This window comes from Anas acuta, chromosome 2 (assembly GCF_963932015.1).
Source record: "Anas acuta chromosome 2, bAnaAcu1.1, whole genome shotgun sequence".
Classification (NCBI taxonomy): domain Eukaryota; kingdom Metazoa; phylum Chordata; class Aves; order Anseriformes; family Anatidae; genus Anas; species Anas acuta.
In genome coordinates, this window is record NC_088980.1 from 86,157,431 (window position 1) to 86,177,195 (window position 19,765).

General features: G+C 41.6%; 1 protein-coding gene across 2 annotated transcripts in view; it reads left to right on the top strand.

The window, feature by feature from the left end:
* The window catches only part of VWC2 (von Willebrand factor C domain containing 2), a 56,862-nt gene extending 37,358 nt beyond the window's left edge, over window positions 1-19,504 (top strand). For both annotated transcript variants that reach the window (XM_068671053.1, XM_068671054.1), the window contains exon 4: window positions 19,029-19,504. In XM_068671053.1, coding sequence (XP_068527154.1) covers window positions 19,029-19,180 — 152 coding nt within the window. In that variant the 3' untranslated portion in view covers window positions 19,181-19,504. The remainder of the gene's footprint in view (window positions 1-19,028) is intronic.
* The last annotated feature ends 261 nt before the right edge of the window (window positions 19,505-19,765 follow it).

The window sequence follows — 19,765 nt, forward strand, 5'->3', positions numbered from 1 at the left end:
AATAAAAATAAAATCATCATGGTGCTACTGCCTCACTTTCAGAAGCTACTGCTGACTTCTTTGCAATCATCTAGTTCCTGCTAAATGTTGTGGAGCTACTCAACACAGAACATCCATAATTCTCTTAGACATCTACTGCAGGAGGCCGCAGAGCTCCCCTTTGCTGTGTGCACTTGGTTCACCTCGGACTGGTTCTGCCTCCATCCAGCCCACAGCAGTTGTTCCTGTTTTGCAGACTTGAGGCATAAAGCTGATGTCCCTGGTCTAACTCATACAAGCCCATGGTGAAGGAAAAGAGTCAGTTTTGCTCACATATCTAGCTCTGCTTGCACATCATTGTTTTTTACAGTAAAAGCAATGGCTTGAAACCTACATTCTTTAAATCTCTGAAATGGAAATAGCCTGAAAACCTCTTTTTTTTTTTTTTTTTTTTTTTTTTTTTTTTTTTTGATTAGAGAACTTTCCAAATCTTTCAACAGATTAGTAAAGCTTTTGCAAACCAAAAATCAGGAAAATATCCAGACAGGTTCTCCCTAGCTATAAGAACTTGCTAATAAGTATGTCCTGAAGTATTTCTCTGCACAGGAGAGCAATCCTTATCACACATTCAGACAGCTTTGTGACAGTTCTGCAATACCTTTGCAGTATGTGGCAGTTTGGGATATTGGCAAAGGAAACACAGGTAAAGTGCATCCTGTCATCGCTAGAGAAGAGTTAGCAGAAAAAGTAACCTCATCCCCTGATCATATTAGAAGGAAAGAGGGAGCCTCTGCTGCATGCTGCAGTTGCATTAGGAACTCTTCAAACAGCAAGAGGGTTCCCTATCCAGATTCACATGAGCAAAGTTTGTTTTTACTCGAGTTCATCCTTCAGTGTTCTTTGTGCTCCCACACATCCTGCAGTCTGAAGTGTATTAGATTTATACTCAAAGAAACTTGATGTACTTCCTTTAAAATATTGCATGTATCTGAAAGATGGTTTACAATCTGCTTGGTCAATCATTTGTGCAAGTGCCATTACTTTATAAGAATGAATTAGGGAAACATCCAAAATATCTTAAAATCGTAGTTCAGCAATGACCAAATGCCCGTGATTTATCACAGTGTTTTTTTCAGTGTCATTTTGTCTGGGAGAATAGATTGGAGTCCTCCTCAGTTGGTTAAACTCAGTTGGCTGAACTTGTTCGGAGTTAACAGTTTATATGAGTGTGTCCACGTGTGCATAGATATAGCAGTTCCCAGCAACACAACATCAACATTTTGGTTTGGAAGTTGCATGTATAGTCTTAGGAAATCCATGGGGAACTTCAGGCTTCAGATTGTTTAGAAAAAGTCTCCCCAAAGACAGCAAAAATATAAAGGGTCACAAGACACTTAGTGCCTAAATTAATTGAGCTCATTCTGGAAAACTGTAATAACCACAGGCAAAAAGTCAACAAGCAAGCAAGGGACACCACCAACTATGAAGTTACATAGTATGTTGGATAGAGAAAAAAGAATATATATATTTTTAGATATCCAATTGTGTAATCCTTTAAAACAAAATATTAATGACAAAAAAAAAAAAAAAAAAAAAAGGCATGAAGAAATGGTGAATTCTTCCAGGGCTATCAAATGAAGCCAATGTCTAGCCCAAGCTGGAAACATGGAAATTTCAAGAACCCAAAGGTTTCATGGGAAAAAAAAATAAAAATAAATAAAAAAAAAATAAAACAAAAAACAGTAGATAATATATACTGTGTGTTTTTCTAGATTTACTATAATAGAATCTTAATAGGACGTGTTTTGTGTGTGTATGCTGGAGAAAATAAATAAATAAATAAAAACCATATGAGAAAGATACTTACACATTTTACCTATTGCTGTTGGAAATCACCAAAGTGGTAGTGGTGTTTCTGAGTCTGCATTAAACATATGTGGATATGTTAGGGACAGCTGAAACTTTGGAACTAGCATTTTTATCAATACCCTGCAGGAGATCAGGAGATGTGTAAGTGAATTCATGCAACATGCACTCCTCTAATGAAAAAATGCAGCACCCATGGGGAGATAGCAGATTGCTAGCCAAGACAGAGTACTTCTGAAATTGGTTTGCAGCTTGGTATGCTTGCATACAAGATGCTATTTCTTGTATGCATGTGGTGGGCAGGGAAATTATGTAGCTAGAAAAATAATGCAGGTATAATAAAATGTGTGCGCGGGGTGACACTGAGGACTGTGATGCACGTAGACCTGGGTCTGTTTTGCAAACCACAAAGAAAATGGATTTGAGAAAACTCACTTAGATGTGAGGTGCTCCTGCCCTAATATCTGGAGGAAGAAAGGCTGTTCTTCAGTTTGTTTGATTTATATTATATGAACTTCTTTGAAATGTCTGTAATGCCCTGGGCTGGGTCTGGGAGCATGCAGACAAGCAGGTTTTGGCACAGGAGCCTTGCTGCTTGTGCTCCTGGCAGGTCATTCAGCCCGGGCTCCAAGCCTTGATGGCCTGGGTGTCCCAAAGGGGGTTGGGTGATACCCCCCTTGGAAGGTCAACCTTTTGTCTCCCCAAGCCTCTGCAACAGTAACTCCACAGGAAAAAGCAGCACTTGTTTTGCTGTGCTGACTGCATTCAGGATGCTTTTCTAGTGGAAACATGCCTTTGCTCTATTTCCTAAATGCAGTGTCCCAAGTATTTTCTTCATCATTAAAGGAAAGGGCTTGTTGGAAAGTTCATTCATACCTTGAGCATATGGGAAATTTGTTTCAAACTGATACCCCATAGTCCTGTTGGTTAATTTCTTCACTCTTTCATTTTTCCACAATTTCTTTTAACATCCCCATTCCTCCTCCTGCCACATGGACAAGGTGCATACTCTTCTCCCTAAATCTAGATGGCTGAATGTCCTGCACAATCTTCTTGAAATTTGGCTATCCTTTTGTGGATCTCCCATTTGAAAACCAAACATAGGGCAGAGGAGCATCTTAAACTGAGACTCATGCTTGAGGGAAGACTCCTCAATGCATTTGACTCCTTGATGTAATTTGCCAGAACTGACAGAAATTCTCATAAACACCAGGGTTGACATGGGGAGCCTCCATTAAAATCTATTTAATAAAAAACAAATAGGAAGCCTAGGCTTACTAAGTCTGTCCATAATGGGAGTTGAGTGTTGTCGAATGTGGGTAGGCAGGCTGGTTGTTTCCTCATTTTTTCTCACTTTTTAACCACTTGGAAGTGGAATCTGACTTCTCACCAGAATCCTTTGTTAGAAATGTTCTTTTAAAAGCAACATCTTGTGCAGGAAGAACTTGTGATAGATGAGCTATTGCGAAAAATAAGCGACTGAGTGTGGCTTTTAAAAGCTCCACTTTGAAAAGAAATGAAGGCTGAGAAAAGGAATAAAAAACAAAGTTTTTCCTGCTGCCTTCCATTGTGTCTGACATTTTATCCTATTTTAGGAGTTTGCCTCTTTCTGATAGTATCTGCACTTAGTCATTACTTGTCAACATAGTTTTATTTAGCATGAATAAATATGACATAATTAGCTAAAATATGAGTCTCGTAATTACAGGTGTAGAGTTGTTTTATTTATTAAGACTTTCTGCCCAGGGAAAATGACACAACATGCCAGGAAGGCTTAAAGTCTGGAATCTAAATTTATCAATTTGATTATTTAACTGTGGTTAGGGTATTTTCATTTTGTTGCAGTATCCTTTGACAGCTCTAGTGTTTGCAGCATTAGCTGAAGATGAAGATGCATTTAAGTACAGCTTTTATGGCAGGCATTTTGAAGAGCAGTTGCCTCTGTTTGCATACAATTCCCTCAGAGAATCTTATCTTTCCAACTGGATTATTTAGTCTTGCTGATGGTATGGTTTTACCTGGAGCAATGTTCCTAATACAGTGGAAATCAACACACTCATGCTTCAGGGAAGGCTGCTTGATGTATTTTACTCCTTGATGTAATTTCCCAAGAACTATACAAATTCTAAGTTTCCATTCCAAAGTGCTTTAGCTTGTTTAAAGCATTTAAGTGATCTTGTTCACAGCATTATGGCCAGGGCTTCCTTTAAATTATTCTCTTTGTTTTTTTTTGTGATTGCAATTTAGAAACAAAATGATGCCTTGTTAGCTTGTAAAATAATAATAGAGGAAACATTATTTCCACTTGCACGTTAGACAGCCAGCATATATTGAGTGCTTGTTAGAAATTGTCTGGTGTCTCTATACTGCAATTTTAAGGAAAACTCTCTTTCTTCTAAAGGACATAGGCGATTTTCCCTTTTTCATAGTAGAAGGGGAGAAATGTATTAAAAATCATTGCTATTCTTGTGCTTAAGAAAGTGTACAGATCCTCAAAATATAAATTCATAGAACTCTGGCTAATCTTACAGCATGTAAGTCCTGAGATATGGTTTGAAATCCTTGGCTAGAAGGCATCGTAAAGGAGAAAATCCTTATTATCGAGAACTTCGGTTGCTCATCCTCTGAATATCACCTCTGCTGTCTCTCACTAGCCAGTCTAGCTCGATGAAATTATTAGGTGAAGGCTCAAAGGAAGCAAAGGGCTGTATATGCATTTTCATACAGGGCACAATGAAACCGTGGAACTCATTGCCACAGTTTCCTGTGACAGCCAAGAGCTTGCACAGATTTAAAAAACAGAGAAATTCATTCAGAGAATGTCCAAGCAAAATGTAAGGATCCTGTGGGTCAATACATTCTTGTGTTGATTCCTGGGGGACTCAGTGTCTCCATCAGTGAACCGGTAAACGGAATGTGCAGCTGATTTCCAGCATTTTGGATGGAGCTAAGCCCTTTTGGATAGTCGCGTGGAGCTGGCTAGCAAGTAACTGAAAAGGCTTCCTTTTGGAAAGAAAACGGAAGGAAAATATAATGAAAGTTCCTAGAGTCATGGAGTCTGTGAGGAAGCTCAAGTCCCAACCATTATTTGCCAGATACTTCAGCACTGCGACCAGTGGCTTTTTAGTGTTTGGTGGGTAGAGATACCTCTGCAACTCCATCTCTGCAGAGCCACCTTCCTGTTACAGAGAGTTACCACGTGTCGGTGTGTTTGTATTATTCATGGTAGAGCCCTGAGTCTTCTTAGAGACTTCTGACAGTACTCATCCTTTGTTTCCTTCATCTCTAATGTGACAGAATTCATTTATGTTTTAACTTTTCCTCACTGTTCAATTAGATTTGTTACTTCACGATTTAATGGCCGTGTCAAATAATTATGATTTAGTATTTGGACTGTAGAGCAAACTACTAAATGTTCCAATAGATAGAAAATCATTGATTGTAATTATTATGATTAATTTCCGAATTAGGATTGGGGCACTGATATGCAAGGTTCTGTACAAAAATATATATACATAAATAAATAAAAATGCAAGAAACAGCCTCAGACTTGAGACGTTTACAATGCAATAAGCAAGAAATGGTAAAAAGAAAAAGGCAAGGAAATCAGAAGATACCATATGACTCTTAAACTGCTTAAACTGCTTGCTACTTGCAGGCTGAATCTTTTTTCCTCCAGTCATCATGCATTTGCTGATAGAAATGAGATTCCCCTTAAAACTCCTTCTCTCCTGACCACTTCTCAATTCTCTCTCAAAAACATATCCAGAGCTTTCATTTTGCAAAGTTTCCTTACCAAACAGATTTTCATGCAATGTAATACACAGATTTCAGTGGCATTTCATGCAATGTAATACACAGATTTCAGTGGCACATGCATACTTTGAAAAATTGGAATAAAGAATTAGAGAAGAAATTACTGATCTGTTAATGTTTGCAGACTTCCAAGTACATATTGGGCTACTAAAGCTTCTTGTATCAAGTGCAAAGGGAATATTTACAAGCTAAGTTCCTGAGCAAGACAGGGATAAATCATACGGTGCAAGAGGGAATGAGTCAGAGGAGCTGGTTGTTTATTCCTCTTGGACTGATATTTATTCTCCCTGCAGAAGGACATTCCTTCTCCGGAAAGCATTCCTTTTCCACATCTCAGAATCTCACGTATTTCACAACACTTTGATCCACTCTGTAATTAAGAGTTCCAGCTTTTAATTTAGTTTTGCCTTCTAGGGGGGTTATGTAAACTAATAACTTGTATTCCACACAAGCTTCCTTGGTTTTCCTTCTGATTGCACTTTGTATGCTACAGGTGAGAAGTAATCGTTTTTATTACCACAGAGTAGAAGAATACCCTAAAGACAAATGGGGTGGCTAACATTATAATCATAAATTGAGCTCTTAATTGCTGATTGTGGGATATTTAGGAGCAATAGCTTCAGTAGAAAAGTAAAATGTAATTTCTAGTTTTGCCACTTCCATTTTGTTTACTACTCTTTTTCTAGTGCACTAATCAGAGTTTTATGAAAATCAGTTCAAAGAGTCTTGGGAATCATTTACGATTTCCTAAGGCTCTGGTTTTGCCTAGAAGAAGACAAACATAGCTTTCAGATAAACATAAAAGCACCAGCTGTTTTTCCTCCAGAATTTTTACATCCATAATACTTGCCTTTAGAGATAATTTTACAAGAAAAAACATATAATATGTGGAAATATTTAAGAATAGGTTTACAGTAATTCTGTTACTGTAAATACAAAGTCTAGCTTTCATGCGTCAGTAACTGTTCCTGAGGTCTGATGAGCTGGGGGAAAAAAACAGAAGAGAAATCTTGGAGGCAGACCAGCTTGACCTTATGCCAGCTTGACCGTCTTTGGGGTCCATCGCCTAGAAGCCAGTTTGTTTTTTGCCAGGACACTTTTCTGGACTGTTACTTCAATAAAAGGCCTGATCTGATTTGTTATTTTTTCCAGAGCATCTTTGCTGGAGTTTGCTGACTACTCCTGTGAACAGTAGCTTCAGTAATACTTGAAGTGCCAGCTCATGGCCTAGTGCTAGGACACGTAAATGGTTCAGCCACTGACAGGGAGTACCCTGTTTCTTCCCACTTAGAGGAAAAGACAGCTTTGCAACCTTCATTTCTGAATTTCTGCTGTTTCAATGGTGAGCTTGCATTTACTAAATGAGTACTGATTTCTTTTGAAGGTATGTTTGTGTCCTGCTGCTGATCGACTGGTTTGCAGTATTCCCTCTCGCTAGCCAAGTAGCCCTCCCTGAGATGTTAGGGTTGATGGCTAAATATGCAAACTAGATTCACTGATATCTCTTAAAAAGTTGCAGTGGGGATGTTGATGGAAACTTTTGGCTTATCATCATCATCTTCAGTTTCTGTCACTAGACACAGATTCACGTACACACAAATGTGGCTACTCCAAGGGGATTCACTCCTTTGCTGTTTCCTTCCCAGTTTCAAACACCTGTGTAATGGAGAGAAAAAGTATGCACTAATAATGGGAGAAGACTGCTGCAGTATCAAATTGTGGTCTTAACTTTGCAGCACATGGAAAAATCACTACTGAACTCAGACACGAAAAATGAAGAAGTTGAGCAATATTATGTAGAAGATTTCTTTCGGGTAGTGCACAACCTTTTATGTCTGCCCCTGTGAATGACACGCAATTTCTGTGCTGCAGCACTTCTCTAAGATGAAAGGGTTTGTATAACTCACAGAGACAATCTTTGCATTTAACAAAACCGGTTCCTGAATCTTTCATAATTCATGTCTCTCACTTCAAATCACCTGTCTTTCCATCTCCACAAAGAGATGATCCCTTAAAATCATTTTACCAGTCACCCTACCTGCTTTCCTGCCTTTTTCCTTACTGCTTGCACTCCCACTAATTTGGTTTCTTCCAACACCAGTGGATTCTGACTGTTTTACCTTTACAGTGAATCATCCTTACATCTTCTGGTTTCCCCCTTTTCCTATGCCAAAGCATTCCTTTGGGAAGTTATTGATTCACGGATTGTGTAAGGGTGATACGAATAGACACAGGAAGAAATTAACTTGTGTAAGACAGTGATGGATTTTTAAATATCCACTACTGGATTAAGTTGCAGTTTAATATGTTTAGATTAATTTAGCAATTGATTGCATTTCTAAGTAGCTGTCTTGAGACACGGTCCTAAGTTAAGTGAAGTCTTGTCAGGAATGGGGCCTTAAATTTGCAGCTTTGACTTCCTGACAGTTTCTGATTGACAGAGTAACAGCTATTATTTGGTGCACCCCTTCCTGCCCTTCAAAGGAGGTTTAGATTGGACATTAGGAAGAATTTATTCACAGAGAGGGTGGTCAAGCATTGGAGCAGGCTGCCTGAGGAAGTGGTGGAGTCCCCATGCCTGGAGGCCTTTAAGAGATGTGTGGATGTGGCACAAAGGGAAGAAAGAAAGTGGTTTGAGCCTGTGTCAGACATCGGGGGCTGATATATGAGGAGAAGCTCTGTGTGCCAGGGAAGGGGACAAGCTGTGGACCAGACTGGCAAACCGCTATGGCAACACCTGCCAGTGGCCTGAGGCTGTGGGCAGCCATTTTACCCCCAGAGCGGTGCATTGGCTGGCACCACAGCCTGCAGGCATGGCTGGTGTGTGAGACGGAGGGCAAGGAGGCACGTACAGCTCCCCTGAGCTGGCCCAGCAAGGCCGCGAGCTGCTGGGTGGACAGGCTGAGCTGCCACCTGTCTGGCTGAAGCCATCGCTGCTTCTGTCCATGTCCCAAGGCCATGAGATGAGTGTCCCTCTGGAGCCACCTCTTCCTTTCCTTCAGCACACGGAGGGACAGGGGATGGCTGCCTCAATTTTAGGAAGCTAAATCTGGGTGCCAAGCCACTTAGAGCCAGGCTGTCCAGCAGGGGGGACCCACACCAGGCTTCCCCGAGGTTGCATCCGGGCCTCCCATGGGTGCAGAGCTGCTCAGGAGCACCTCTGGAAAGGAGGGTGCCCTTTCAGAGCATCGTGTTTGTTTGGTCCCTGGTATTTTCTCTTTGTCTTCCTGAATGGGTACAAAATACAGTCTTTCCAAAGTAAACCGTCTTAGTGCTGTGTTTCACAACCACCAGGGGAAAATCATTAAAGTGGAAGAAAAGGTAGAATTATTGATTTAGCAGCATGGAAGCATAGCATAACTTCTCCTTCGCTCATAAAAATACTGTGTCTTTTCTCAGCTGTGAAGTAATTTAGGTAGGTGCATCTTAAATTTCCTAAAGAATTTTTTCTTGGGAAAACCTAACGGCTCTGTTAGTTACAGATACACATAATGTTGGCATCAAGTTAAAATGACCTGCAATTACAACTGTATACCTTGAAAATTATCACAACTAAAGACAGTGGTAATTCATTAGGACTGGTGAGTAAACAGGTTCTTCATTTTCCATTCTGAATCCCATAAACTAGAACTGTTTTTTCCAGTAGATTTTTGTTTGAGAAATACAGCTTTTTATTTCAGTGAATGAAGCTAAAAATGCATGGCAAAGGATGTTGTTAGAATCCATTGTGTTTTAAATTGATGTATGACATGTCAACAACTGTAAATATTTTTTTGGCATAGATCCATTTTGCTTCTCTCCCTGTAATAAAGGGTATTCTTTTATCTATTCTTAGGAGGCAGATTTTTGGAAACATTGTAAATGGGAAAACTGGAAGCAGGAGAAAAAGTGGTCATTCTTCAGTATATATTAAAGAAAGCCTTTTGTGAGACTGTTCTATTATGGTGTAAAAAAATGTTAGTTTCTTTTGCTTCAGGACCGTTTTACACCAGTGTATTCTCCTTGCTTAAACTCATTCGCTGCCTCCTGCACCACCTACCAGGAAAATTAGGTAGTGTTAGCATTAATGTTACAGCTCTCATCTCAAGAAGGCGGTGGCAGAGGCAGAGAAGGCTGGTGGATGTCTGGAGTAAGACACGATTGGGAAATGTGTGGTGGGCAGGGCCAGAATGTGCTTAGGAGTGTTCGTGGGGCACAGACAGAAGTGGGGTAACTGGGTCATGGAGAGGAGCAGCTGACAGAAATACTGACAATGACTGAGATTACAGGTGCCTGATGAATAAAGTACAATGGTGTCCTGAGTGGGGAAGTTTGGATGGTAGAAGGTGACTGTGTTGTTTCAGTGGGGAATCTGTTGTGCAACTGCTCCTCCAGTCACACAAACATCTTTTCAAAGAGATCATCATGGGCTAAAATAGTGCTTCATCGTACAAGTGTCCACAACTGAGCGATGACATGCGTGCGCTGGAGTCGGTCTCAAAAGGACTCTCATCTTTTGACATGCAACTCAAAGGAAATTGGTTAAGTGAGCACAACTCCATACTTATATTCTAGAAACTGCCACAGGAGAAGTCTCTAGGTATGAACTTGACACTTCTGCTGCTTCAGACCATTTATTTCTGTTATTGCACAAACTTTATTCCCTTTAAGAGTCTGAACTTCTAATCCCTGTGTCTGCAGCTAACCAAGTTTTGCATAGCTTGTCTGTGTGAGGTTACACCACGAGTGGCATCTGTGACACCAGAGTGCTGGTCCTCTGGTACAGCTGCCTTTTTCTAGTTTAGTCTGTGTCACTTCAGTAGATTAACTAGGGACAGCCACCTCTAGGGAAACCGGATGAGGGACTAGAAATCTGTATGTGAAGGCAAGCCCCCCCCCCCCCCCAAAAAAAAAAAAAAGTGGCAAACCTTATAAAACACCTCATTTTGCAAGAGGACTAGGTGATTGGGAAAATTGGCACAGTCTGCTGTGACAGTCTTTTTGGAATTGAATACTCTAGACTCAGTATTTAGATGTAAATAGTTCTCAGTAAGGAAAAACAACCTCAGATTTAACATTCAGGGTGTTTACTCTAAAGTAGGATTAAAAAACATCTGACCCTTGACCAATAAAGTTTTGTTGCATCTTTGTGTACATATTCTCACTCTCCAGTGATTTATAGTGACTAAAAAAATACACTGATTTATATTCCACTTGATCGCCAAAGCAGCGTTACACTGTACTTCACTTCCATTTTAGCTTTCAATTTAGTTGTAATCTTTGGGGATTTTTCCATAATAATCCTCAAGCACCCATTAGCATTCTACATTTAGTACATTTTTCAGGATGCATGCAGTCCTGCGCCTTACCAGCTGGTTACTGTACACCTCTCGGTGACCCGATGAGCCCGGCTGATAGGCTGTACAGCGAGAAGTGCTGCAGAGGTTTGTCTAATTAAAAGTGCTTTTAGTTCCAGCGTTCACAACAGCGCTCCAATGCATTAAATTACTGGCCTGTAGCACATGCTTTCAGAAGTACAAAGCCTATTTCAATCTGCATAATAGTTTTTAGGATAACCTGCTCGGGATCTCTCGACAACAGTGTTTCACACGGCTTTATGAGTCTGAGGAATGGGCTGACATGTCCCAGCGAGGTTGGCAGACTTTGGCTGTGTGGAGGGGTGCACAGTCTTTCACCAGACCCCCAAATTTCACCGAGTCAGTGGGGCAAAGGAACAGGTGAGGTAGGGAAGGATTTGTCCCATTAACACCACTGCTTCCAGCAGCCCCAAGCCTTTCCGTGTCAAAAGCATCCGTCGTGCGTTTTTCCAACGTGCCTCTGATTTTCTCATTGCCTGGGTGGTGACTGAGTTGCAAGAAAGCTGAGAGCAAAATTGATATGCTGCTTGCTGGCTTCTAAGCGTTGATATAATTTGCTGTGAGATAGACACAATGTTCAGCTCATGTCTAATTGGTGCCGGTGTTGGGTGGAACACAATATCCCTTTACAAGCTGTAGGACTTCTGAAAATCATTGTAAGCAGAGTATTCAAGTCCTTCCATATTTTCTCTGATAAAGGAAGTTGTTTGATGTAGTTTATTTTTGTGGCACTCAAACCCCCTATTTAATTGGGCCCTTTTATGCTCTGAGGCTTTCTGTTTGCCGCGTGCAGTATTTGATTGCGGAGTGTTCAATGTGCCTGAGCTGCTTTTTGTTCCGTACACAAAAAGCCGATATCTAAATTCCCTTTCTCTGAATACACATGAAAGTCCACGGGGACGGCACTGTTGTCAGGATTATGGACTGTTCCCTTCCTGCAAGCCATTCCTGTCTGTGTAAGAGTAATTGCATGGCCCTGTTCGCGGCAGCATTTTGCACTTTGCTTCCATAGGTGCTAATGTCACCGCAGAGTGAGGCGGTGGAGAATTGGCTTGGGAAGGGTCGGTGATGAAAAGGATTGTCCCAGGGGCAGTGATTGCTGTGCTTCATGATCTGTTGAATTTTCAGACACTTCTCCCATTTCTAGGATTGGAGCTGGACCAAAGCATGATTCAGTAGTGCTCAGACGTATGATAATTTAAAAAGTATAACAACAGAACGTGATCATAAGCAGAATATTAAAACCCAACTCTAAACAAGATCATAGCTTTTTTTTTCCTTCTGTATTAAACCACCTGCACACAGACTGCAGCGAGTGCCCCGGCTTTGTTACCCCTTTTGTGGCAGGAGTGCCACTGAGGACACCGTCAGCCTGTTTTGTTACACAAGAACTTCATTCAGCTTCTTCTGGCTGTCCCCTTTCCACAGATGCTGTTGCACCCGCCCTTCTAAATTACGTGGCAAAATGCTGTTTTTAATTGTTTTGCCTTTGGCAGATTTTCTTGCAATCTGTCAGTTCCCTGTGCATCTAACAAAACATGACCCTAAAAAAGGGAGGCGGTTTATTTATCGTAAAAGCACAAAGGCTCTGTCTAGCGTGAACAAAACACTGCTTTTATGAAAGATAGCACATTATTCCCTGTCGCAGCTAGGTAAAATTGCAAATGGATGAATACCTTTATTTTTATTCTCCCTGTCATATATACACATTTACTGGGAGTCTATTAAGATATTTGCCATGGTTCTCTGGCTGCCCGTATCTTAAGGCGCTGATAAGCCACAAGAAACAGTTCATGGTTCTTCGGGGTCCCAAATTGCTCTTAAAATTGGGTCTACCCGAATCCTTCTTCTGTAATTGAAAACTCTCTTTTGGATTTGGTTCAGTAGCATCCAAAGGTACCGAGGCAAGTAAAAGGTTGTGCTGGACCGGGAGCCGTCAGCATACTGACAGCAGCAGGGGTGATGAACTTATTTTTGCCAGGGAATGAGAGGCACCGGCCACAGAGTGCTTTTGCTGGCTGCTTTTTGTGCTTTATCTCCCAAGCTGACGTTTCGCGGGAGATAGAGGCGTTATATATATCCACATGAGAGGGAAACAAAATCAAGTCGGGGAGATACAGACCCCTTAGAGGAGATTAGAGCTTGGAAGGGCACAAAGTACGTGCAGATACCGTCTGCAGAGGAGGTGATTAGATGTGAGAGGGATGAGGGAGGGAACGCCTGCACTTAAAAACTGAGCTACTTCAGCACACTGCCGTGGATGGAGCAGTCAGCTTTTGGGGTGCTGTGCTTTGCTGGCATGCCTTGAAACCCGTCCAGAAATTGCAGTGGGGGGTAGCCAAGTGTTATTGCTGGAAAATTAAAGTTTTCCGTAACACGGAAAGGCAACAGGACAATTTCTCTGAAAATAATGACACATTTTTTTCTAGAAGTTTTATCTCTGGTATAAAACTGATAGTTTTGTGAAAATGCCAGCTCAACTTTGTCATTGGTTGATGGGATGATCAGCGAGATGGGAACAGAACAGGGAGAATTGCTCTCGTTCTGTAAAAGCCCAAGGTGCTTCTGCAACTTGCACGTGGTGGGCAGGGCTGGTCCAAAAATGCTGAGGGGAGAGCCCAAAAATGATGCAGGGGAACTGGCAGAGGGCTGGGGAAGATCAGCAGGGGCAACAGGGGGCAGGACTGGCCTCCTAGGTCTGCAGGCCTGCTGGTGGGATCGTTGGGAAGCGTGAAGCAGGTCTACAAGTGGCTGTCATCTCCTCTCCCACCACAGCGATTTGGGGAACCAAACCCAGGTAGCAGGCAGAAAGCATCAGGCAGTAGAAGAAAACTGCCCTACCCTGTGTGCAAGAGCTGTAGGCTCTGAGATGTAGGCTCTGCTACCAAGTGCAGTAGAAGGCTTTATATGGGTTCACCAGGATTTTGGAGAGGCTAATCACGGGGAAGTCCAGTAAAGACAAGGAAGCACAGAGCAGCCTTTTACAAAGTGTCTGATTCAGAGAGCTAGAAGCCGGGCATGTCTTTTAGGAGCTGTTGCTCTGTGTTTGCTCTGTTCCCATGTACTGCCCTGCACATCTTTTGGCTGCTGTGGTGCAGGTGAACCTCTGATCTCGCAAAGCAGTGCTATTTCTTCTGTGATGTTGTGGTTCTCAAGACTTCCTGGGCAGTGTAGGATCTGCCTTTTCATGTTGTAACTGCGGGAAATCTCTCCATGAAATGTGACAAAAAAAAGAAAAAAAAATACACCATAGAAATAGTCGCTAAGCTAAATGTTGAGGTTACGTCCCTTACAAAGCACTCTAATCCCACAGTGATGAATGTAATATAACTACCAGGTCTTCTATCAAATACCTTAAAAGTGACCTATTTGACTGCTGCAAGGAGCTATTAAAAGGGCAGCTATTAGGGAGTTTAGTAAAAAAAAAACGAGCCCGGAGCAGTCTTACATCAAAGTGTTACATTGCAGAGGTTGTCACTGCACTTCTAATTGGCTAAAATTTGCCGTGACTTATTCTCCAGGCAAACACATTAACTTGCAGTTGAACAGATTCCTTTGTCCATAATTTGGTTTAATGCCCGATGAAAACAGTTGATTAAAACATGATTTACCGAGTCACTGTATCTGACTTGTATTTTTGAGCTACTAGGAAGATGGGCCTGTGCAAAAGCAGGGGCAGGCTGCAGAGCAGCTAGGCACAGCTCTGCAGAGTACGGCTGTGCTTTTGTGGAAGGAGAGGAGGAGGAGGAGGAGAAGCCTCTGAGAGTCTCTTGCGAGGTTGTCAAGGTTACAGGTACTGTTGCTTCTGTAGGTGAGTGGCTTGGGCATTCGCTGTTGATAATTTGGATCGGCTGTTTTCTTCTGAGATAACAGAATTTGCATTTTAATTAAATTGTTGCATTTATCAACACTGAAGCGTAAAACACAAGTCACCGGAAGCTTTTCACAGTATCAGCATAAGGACTTTGAAAAAAAAAAATACGATTGTTGCATTTACCCCCCTAATATTTCTGAACTTCTTAAAATATTTAAGAGAATTTAAGAGATGAGAATCCATTTACAAACAGACTCTCGGTGCATTCACCACCAAATGGGCTCAATCTCCTAGCTGCTTCGATCCCAATACAAAAGTTGTTTTGGAAGCTAGGATTCGCCATTTCAAGCAGGGGAAAACCCAGAGCCTCATTCCAATCTGGTGCTCAGTGTGATAACGGAGGATTTGCGCTGAACCCGCTGCTTCAAGGCATCGCTGAAGCAGCAACAGCTATGCCTTAGCCCTAGGAAAGAAATCTCTGTTGATACCAGTGTGGTGTAGCTCAAGCAGAGCCTGACAGCGCCAGGATATACTTTAGGAAAACAAATGATGTCGTGGTAGATTTCAAACTGTGCTTGGAATTGGTACAATATGTCATATTGAATTTTCTGCCAGATTTAAGAGTGATGCGGCAAGATCTTAATCTACTGCGAAGATGTGCGGCACCACTGACTTCCTCAGAGCTTCATATGCATATGCAGCTGGGGATGTGGCCCGAGAGGTTTATACTGTAGATCAAATGAACTCTAATATGCTGCTGCTGCATGGAAGGAGGACCAGATGCAAAATTCGGACAGAGAGATGGTACCAATGACCAGCTCAGAAAGCAGGCAGCCCGCTTTGTAGACTAGAGAGGAGAATCACCCTTTGCTGCCCTTCCACCACTAACATCTAGTCATAAAATCCACTGCTGCTTTGGCATTAGAGGAGCCCCCATTTACTTCAAAATGTTTTTCATGTGTTAAGTGAGATAATTTTGCAGACTTCAGAACTCACAAAATGTCTTGCCCTTTGTGATGAGAATCTGGGACTCACGCTAAATCAATATAAACTGCCCAGTTTTAAGTAAAGCAGAAGTATCAGCAAATGCCATGCCTTCAGGGCAGCTTATCCACTTGGATAAGAGTTTGGAGGAGACACCTGCTTCTGTCTCTTCCTTCTCTCTCTCCTAAAGGAGAGTGAGCAAGTGGCACTTTTTGGTCTAAAACTAGCCCTCGTGTGCCCACTCTGCCTCCTCATCCCACTGCCCGCTTAAAGTCTTCAATTTCTCAGCTTCCCCACAGCCCTCTTAAGCAGATGGAGAATGGCATCGTTAGCTGGATCATCAATGTTGTCCCTCTGACCAGCAGCTCCCACCTGGCCCCGCTGCCTTTCCTGGGATGGAGCCAGGGAAGGGCTGAGGTAGGCACGGGAACAGAAAAAGTCTTCGGATTTAGAGGAATGGTACAAGGAGGACTGCGGAATTCTTTTTCAATGTTTGGACACTGTGTTGTACTGGTATTTACATGCATAGGGTTGCTGTAACACAGGTGGTTCGGCCTCTTCAGTGATGCCCTTTTCTGTAGCATTAACCACATCATGCAGGCACAAGACTGCAAAGAAAGAGAAGAGGCAAGGATGCCAGTTGACTATTCCCAATCTGAGCACTAGACAGGATTTGCAGGTACAGTAGTGATGGATGCAAATGCAGAACCAGAAAATAGCCACTTTTCTGTAGAACAGTTGCATGACACACACACACACAAAAAAACGTTTGCTGGATTTAATGTGTGTTGTTGCTGTCATTTGGCTTTGTAGGGTCCCCTTCTCAAGTAGGTAGTTACTGCCCTTCTGTACATTTCCCAACACATTTCCCCCATATTAAATAGTTTAGCAATTTAGGGCTAACTTGTTTTATCTTTACATTTAATAACTTTTTGATTTAGGAAAGACTGTCATGCACAGCATTAAAGTACTGCTAGTAGTGAGTGGAGGCATTTGCATTCTGAATCCTCGTGAATTATATTTCGTGTGTTGCACGATTTTTACTTCATTCCCTGGCTGATCTTTATAACCAAGTATAGCCTGTAACATTTACTTTCCCAGAATGAAATAAATCCTGTACATGGCATTGACATCACTTACGTTCCTCTTGTGCCTGTTAAACAGTGTTTAAATTTCAAGTGGTCTTGTAGGTCTCGGACAAATTCTCCATGGAAAGTGGATTGCATTTTTAGTATTTTAACTCTTTGTGCTGTACAGCTTTGTACATCACAAGGCTATTGCAGGCCAGTTGGCAAAACACTCGGGTATCTTTCTAATGGGAAGGTGAACCCATCTACAGATGGAAGAAAGCTTATCATGCACAAGAAGGTACCACAGTTAGCTGAAACAGAATTATATAGATTAGAGTGGAATTTCGTTAAACTCCACTGAGGGCAGTGTAGTTAATTAATAGTTCTGCTTTACCTCAGTTGAAGGATTCAGCACCTCCTGGTGTGCAGAGGGCCCAAGACACGTTCCCCTGCCCTGCTGAAGTCCTCCTCCCTGTTTTGTCCAGCTCAGTAACATTTTGCATGGTTAGACTGAGGGGCCACAAACAGAAAAGCAGCACAGTAAGATTAGGGGAGTGAAGCACGTAACTTTACGTGAGATGTGCTCTATTGAAATCTGTATTTGCTATCCGTTCTGCTTCCAAAACCTCGAACGGACGAGAAGCCACCCAGAATTACAGGAGAAGCCACGTGTTAGAGGCATTTGTCAACACTCAGTTCTAAAACAAAATACCTTAAAACAAATGCCTTAAATAGTCAGAGAATTCATGGGTACAATCAGGCGAACCAAATATCTGCAAGTCTTGCAGGTCTCTTCCACAGAGGAGTAACTCTTCAGTGAGGAAGGGCCTTTGCTGCTGTCAGTTCGCATCTGCCCCTCAGACAGCTTCGTCAGTGCACAAACACGCCATCTGATCCAAAGAGAAAACTATTAAAACTGATTTGTGAGCTGTGTAGTTTCTTCTTTAAAATGTGTGGCTTGTACCTACTTTTGGTTTTCAGAGAAAACACTTAAAAAACAAGAAGTTTTAGAAGCTGGAGCCACGCTGTTTGGCTTAGTTGTGACAGCAGATCCATGGTAGCGGAAGGGTGAACCTCATCTATGATTTATTTACTTGCATGGCAAGCAGCTTGACAGTTGACAGGCTTTTGGCACACCCATATTCTGTCAAGAGTTTCAGCTGTATCATGTCAATATACGCTAGCCCATGCTGCACATCCTGTCCTAGTGGTTGGTGGTGCCAAAGTGCTGCTAGATAGCCAGGCTCTGCCCAAGCCTGATCTGTACTTGGGGAACAGCGGGACAAGTTCCTCTGAGAACATGGATGGATATGAGGCGATTTGTAGGGTTTAGCTATGCTTTACAAGCATGTGTTGATATTTAAGGCAGAAATACTTTTTTTTGAGGAGAACTGTAGGTAATACAGCATATGCAGCCATCAGCAGCGAAGTGAGGATGCTATCTTCAGAAGGAATCAGATTTGTCTTGTGAACACTGTGCCAGTGACTTGTTCTCCGCCTGGTCCTTGGAAATGAAGTTATTTTGGTGTGCTATGAAAATAAGTGTTTGTAGACTTGCTGACTTATACAAAATGAGTGCTTCATTTTATACCTGAAAAGAGACTTTATTCAGAAGAGGCTGGAGCTATTCAGTTCTGGTGGAAAAAAAGCCAATTTTCTCATGAAATGGAAAATAAACTAATCTGATACTTTGACTACTACATGAAATGCAATGTATGCTTCGAATGGGGAAAAAGTAATAACATTTATAATCCGCTCCCTAATAGCCTACAGTAGCACTACTTCATTGTTGACAGCCAGATTTTTCTCTCGCTTAAACCTGTACTCAGCTATCTGGCCAGTCTGTGCCCAGGTGCTGTCATAGATGGGTGTTTTGTACAAGGGATTTATTGCACGTTCACTTGCAAAGGGCAGGACAGCCCGTGCTGAAAACCAGAGGAAAATCAGAATATAGCCAGCTCAGAAGGCAGGGTTTCCTTATCCTCTTTGCTGCTTTTATGCAATGTGCACAATGCTCACATTTGTTTAATGTGCCCGGTGTTACTGACTTTGTGTTAAGATTTTCAGGGCTTGAGAAATACTAAACTGTGCTAGATTGAAGTATGCTATGGGCGTCACATAATAAACTCTTTCCTTTTTCAGGCCCGAACTGCTTTGCAGAAACCATTGTCATTCCAGCAGGCCGAGAGGTGAAAACTGATGAATGCACTATATGTCACTGTACTTACGAAGAAGGCACTTGGAGAATTGAACGACAAGCTATGTGCACTAGACATGAATGCAAACAAATATAGGAAATCTACCAGTCAAAGTACTTTCGTGGTTTTTATAAACTGTCTCACAGCAGTGAGCACCCTAGGCGATCCAGGAAAATCTGAATGAGAAGCTTCTGGTGAGAAACAAAGAATAGACTATTGATATTTTGCTTTTGAAAGTAACATAATACTGCAAGAGAAAGAAGTGCATATATTTAAAAAGTTTGGACATAAAGAATACTTGTCTTAATAAATGTGTTATTTTCACAGTGAATACACTAAAATACACTCTATAAATTATTCTATGTATTTCTATAATGCCATTATAGAGCTTAAAAATAAATGTTTTATATAGACAATACAGATTAAAGTACTGTATCATTGCCTGTCCTGTTGTATACATGCACCATGGCTAAAACATTACACTTCTGTTCTAGTTTTATATATTTTTTTTTCTTTTTTCATTTTGTTTTGGTTTTTGTTTGCTTGTTTCAGTGGGCCAGGAAAGAGCGAGTTTGCAACAAAGCTTTGACATTCTCACTCTTGAAAAAAATGTCTCAAAATATGCTTTTAGAGAATATATGCTCACATATGAGTACTGCTGTAGTATGAAAGCTGGCTGGC